The 5,128-nt window shown below is 33.2% G+C and overlaps 1 protein-coding gene across 1 annotated transcript; it reads left to right on the plus strand.

Moving 5' to 3' along the window:
- Positions 1 to 471: 471 nt before the first annotated feature.
- LOC110035753 (probable dolichyl-diphosphooligosaccharide--protein glycosyltransferase subunit 3) lies at positions 472 to 1,904 on the plus strand. Its single transcript, XM_020740038.1, has one exon. It carries the CDS (start codon positions 630 to 632, stop codon positions 1,659 to 1,661), a length of 1,032 nt encoding a protein of 343 aa, XP_020595697.1. The 5' UTR covers positions 472 to 629; the 3' UTR covers positions 1,662 to 1,904.
- The last annotated feature ends 3,224 nt before the right edge of the window (positions 1,905 to 5,128 follow it).

Genomic DNA, 5,128 nt, shown 5'->3' on the forward strand with positions numbered 1-5,128 from the left:
ATATATGCTTAATGAGTAGTATTTTTAAAAAAATTAATTGACTACAAGACTACAAAGATTTATAATCAATTAAAAGTATTAATTAAGAAAATAAAAGAAAAATTACTAAATTAGATTCAAATGATGTTTTAATTCTTACCTCAATCCTTAATTTCTTATGGCTACATGATTAGAGTGGTCAATGCGACTTTTTGTTCATAACTATTTGATTCGGCTTGCTATACATACGAGCGGAACACGAATATATTTTTTAAGCTCGAAATATAAACAAGTCGACTGCAGGTTTGCACCCCTAAATTCTGTGATACTATTAGCATCATAAGCCACGTCCAATCCTCCCTCGACATCTAGCCGGTACTTCTAGTATAAACAAATCGACGGCACGTTTGCACCCCTAAATTCTGTCCAATCCTCCCTCGACATCTAGCCGGTACTTCTATTTTTTATCTGGAGAAGTCGGAACCAGTTTCAATTTCTTGCGTGTTCTACTACTCCGCGAAGTTCAAATCGGCCGGTATTCTACTCCCAATTTCCATAGCCTAGACTGAACTGCCGCCCACCGTACCCAGTCGTCTTCCAATTGCCAGAGTCGCGATCTCCATAGTCGAAAAATTTTGCTCGGTAGGAAAATGGCGCCCATGTCTGCTGTTTTATCTCTTACCCTCCTCCTCCTCTCCTTCTCAGCCTCTGTAGCCGTCGGCGTTTCGACTTCTGCCGAAGATGACCTGGTGGCCGAACTGGAATCCCTCCGATCGAAATCGCCTTCCGGCGTGATCCGCTTAGATGAGCGCCTGATCTCTCGCTTCCTCACCTCGGCTTCAATTCCTCGTCCATATCACCTCCTCATATTCTTTGATGCCGCCTCCCTCCGCTCCAAACCCGAACTTCACCTTCCCCAACTCCGCTCAGAGTTCGCCATAGTCTCAAAGTCATTCGCTGCCCACCACAGCGGCCTCCCATCCGCTTCCAAGCTCTTCTTCTGCGACATTGAATTTGGCGAGTCCCAGGCTTCCTTCTCTAAATTTGGTGTCAATTCGCTACCCCATATACTCCTTGTCTCCCCCTCTACCCGATCCCTAAGCGATTCCGAGTCCATGGACACCTCATCCTTTTCTCGCCTTGCTGACGCTATGGCAGAATTCGTTGAATCCAAGACCAAGCTCTCTGTTGGGCCCATTCTCCATCCGCCGCCCGTCTCACCCCGCCAGCAAGCCGTCCTCCTCCTTGTCCTTCTTATTGCCACCCCCTTTATCATCAAAAAGATCCTTGCTGGTGAGACCCTGCTGCATGATTCTAAGGTTTGGATGACTGGTGCTGTGTTCGTGTACTTTTTCAGCGTTTCAGGTTCGATGCACAATATAATCAGGAGCATGCCTATGATGCTGACCGATCGGGATGGGCGTCCAGTGTTCTTCTACCAGGGATCGGGGATGCAGTTGGGTGTGGAGGGATTTATCGTGGGATTTTTTTATACTCTAGTTGGTTTGGTTCTGGCGGTCGTGACACATGGATTGGTTCGGTTGAAGAGTGCGACGGTGCAGCGGGGAATAATGTTTGTGGCGATGGTTGTGGTGTATTGGGCTGTCGGAAAAGTAATTTCTTTGGATAATTGGAAGACAGGATACAGCGTCCATGCTTTCTGGCCTTCCAGCTGGAAATGAAGAATATTTTGGAACAGTATGCAATCTGTTTGTTTGTTCCTCTCTTGCTCCTTGTAGTGAAAGTTTAACTTATTGTTCTTTCAGCTGATTGACTGATTCTGGCTTTACTTGCTATCTCTTATAGGATAATGCTTTATCACCATGAAATTTGAAGACTAGTAGCTTTACTGCTGGTTTCTTCTTTGCTGTTAGTTGTTGTTATATTATTTCTAAGCAAAGTCATATGGTAGACCTTTTTTCATTTTATGTTGGAATACATTACAGTCGACTCCTTCGGAAATCTTAATGTAAAAGCTCAATTCTTATATATTGCCAAATTTTGTCTTGGGAAAGTGTCAACTCGGGAGAAAGTAAAACCAATTTCAAAGAAATTGCAAAAAATATCAAACACAAAAAAATAGATTTATAAAATTTATACTATTTGGCTTAAGGAAGTTTATGACTTAGCTGAGGAAAAATAATTTTAGTTGCTAACAAAGAAATAAAAATCATGGTGTACAATAGAAGCTTCCCACTAGTTTTTCCAAGAACTAGATTACACCTTCAATCAACAAAGAAAAAGAGAAAACCCAAGTCCCTCAACACAAATACAAAAAAATATTTTAGGAGAGTTACAAAGAATGGATTAAGAAAACACTAAAAACTATCATTTTATAATTTTCTAAAAAAAGGATTAATTGTTTATCGAGATGATACTTTGAACTCTTGGAAATAAGCTTATCATGATTTCTTTTTATCTATTTCTTCTTCTCTCCCATTTTTTCTCCCTCTCAATTCCCTCTCAAACTTTTCAGCTAAGACTCAGGATTGTCTTATACTTGTATGCTAGATAAGTTTCCATATACATCAACTTATATTGCTAACAATAAGATGCATGGCATTTATCTCGGCCTTTGATTTATGTTTGGACGCTAAATCAATACAAAAATCACCTAACCCATTTTAAAGTTCTTACACAAGAAGTTTTAAACCTATCTTATAATATGATTTATATATATGATATTGAATTTATACCTTACAAATCTCTCTTATGGCCAATGTTATCAAAGCTCAAAACGCAATGCGATGCGTAAGACTTTATTTTTGCTTCAAAGAGCAAAGTGCATGGTGAAACGATTTTTTTGTTAATCAAAGTGCTATTAGGTTTTATAAAATAGTTAATGTATAAGTACATTCATTAACAATTATAAAACATATAAAAAATGATTTAAAATATAAAGGAATGTGGTAAAATACCTAACTTGAAGGAAAACATTGAGGGTAAACTTAGAAAATTAAAATTTCTAATAATTTTTAATAGTTTGCAATATTTAAGAACTTATAAATTACAAAAATAATCTTATAAGCAAAAAGCTTACATAAACTAATTAAGTCTCAATTCTTTAACCAAGTTAAAATAATTCAGTAGTATTCATCATTTCTTTCGTATAATTTCTTCATTTTCAAATTTTTTTCTTCTTCCTCATCATATTCTTTATCTTCTTGGGAATAAATTTCATTTCTTTCTAGCATAAAGAGGAGCAGATATATGTCGAGTTGAATTTGTCATCATTGTAGATTAATCACTTCTTTTGCTCAACTCATCTTCGATCAACTTCTCATGAAGCTCATTTCATTTCTCTCCAAGTAAGATCTTCACCCCCAAACTACTACTCATAAGTATCCTCCATTTCTATAATAAACCACTCACAACTTTTAACAATTGAATACAAGCTGATCGGTTCAATAATTTCTCAAAAAATTGAAATGTTTTTATAGTTTGATTGTACTTGATGAAAATTAAATCGTTTAAGTGATTTTAGTTTAGTCAATTTCACTTTTTTGTATGAATTTTGTAAAAAGATAATAAAATGAATGCATATAACATATATATTATTTATTAGGTTTTAAAATTTATAAATTATTAACCTATCTGAAGAAATTCTAAATTATCAAACTCAGCAGCACTGTAAGTCAATCATCTTATTTTGATAGTCGATCCAACTTCTTTCACCACTCCCTATTATAATTATATTATCATGTTAGATAAAAGTGATTTAATTGAGATTGAAAAAAAAGTAGAAATTTAATAAATCATACCTAAATTTTTTTTATCTCTTTTGCGGATGGCGTACTTAGTTGCAAAAATAATGTTAGCGTGATCATAAATAAAAACTTTTGATCTATTGTTACAGCTTTGTTTAAATTTTTTACTGACCTGGTAATGATTACATATACGTCTATATCATTTATGCATTTGATTGTATCTTATAACTTATTTTTTATTAAAAAATTTAGATTAAAATAATATTCAGCTTAATGTAATGGTTGTCGAAATTGACACCTCCATCTATTATTAATAATATGAAAGATTTGCTTGTATTTATTTTCATCTCTTATAAATACACCACTAATTGCATTCGTGATTTTGTCCACTGCATCATAAATATAATCCATTACATGTTGTTTTCTTATCGTCTATTAATGTTAATATCTTCACAGTTGTGCTTGTAACATTTAAACTATAAGATGTCATTCAAAAAGCTAATCTTAAGATTGATCTCTTTAACATTTGTTCATAACCAATATTAAGTCTAGATTTATTCTAATATTCAGAAAGAAGCATGCGCCTTTTTTTTTTTTTTTTTTTTGCTTATTTATACTGACAAAAGTGAGAACTGAAGTTGCAAAATGAGTGATTTCTGACCTCACCAATTCTGTACTACTAATATGTTTCCTCATCATGTTAAGAACTAGTTCATCATTATATATGTAACCAGTTAACTCTATTTTTTTTTAAAGTAGTTTTTACATTACTCATCTTTCTAGTTTCTTCCAACAAAAGATCAATACAATATATTGTATATGGTGTCAATACTTATGTATCCTTTTTTCCATTAGTATAAAATAAATTACGGACTTGCAAGAATATAATTAGATTGATTATTTGAATCACTTGAAGCACTTTTTTTTTTCCAGTTATTTCTATTTAAAAAAAAAAAAGACAATAGCAACCACAATAATACTGGGAGCTCTAAGAGCATCACTGATATTCTAATGTATCTATAAACTATAGGTTACAGTGTCTGAATGTAAATTACTAAAAAATGATAATTATATATCATTCACTATGGTCCATTATAAGACATAAGAGTGGTTTTTTTTTTTTCAAAATTTTTTGTAATATTCCATATTATTCATAGTTAGATGTAATTCTTTTTCAAGTAGAGGATTTTTAACATATAATAAGATGACCTTTGAATACTTCATCTATATTGTGCAATTGTTTCAACCATATGATAAAAAAAGTTCAACTTTACTACGTTCAAAGTAATTCTTACTTGATAAAACTACCTAGCAATGTATTGTGTAATTATTTCCTTGATACTCTTATCCACCCTTTTTATTTAATTCTCATCTGTCACATGTCTTTTCTTTTAACTTCTTTTTCGGGGTTATATATATATAATTATGCATTGAATTTCTTA

This window comes from Phalaenopsis equestris, unplaced genomic scaffold (genome assembly GCF_001263595.1).
Source record: "Phalaenopsis equestris unplaced genomic scaffold, ASM126359v1 Scaffold199670, whole genome shotgun sequence".
In the NCBI taxonomy this organism is placed as follows: domain Eukaryota; kingdom Viridiplantae; phylum Streptophyta; class Magnoliopsida; order Asparagales; family Orchidaceae; genus Phalaenopsis; species Phalaenopsis equestris.

Coding starts and splice junctions, on each gene's coding strand:
- LOC110035753 (XM_020740038.1), top strand. CDS start 630: ATGGCGCCCATGTCTGCTGTTTTATCTCTTACCCTCCTCCTCCTCTCC.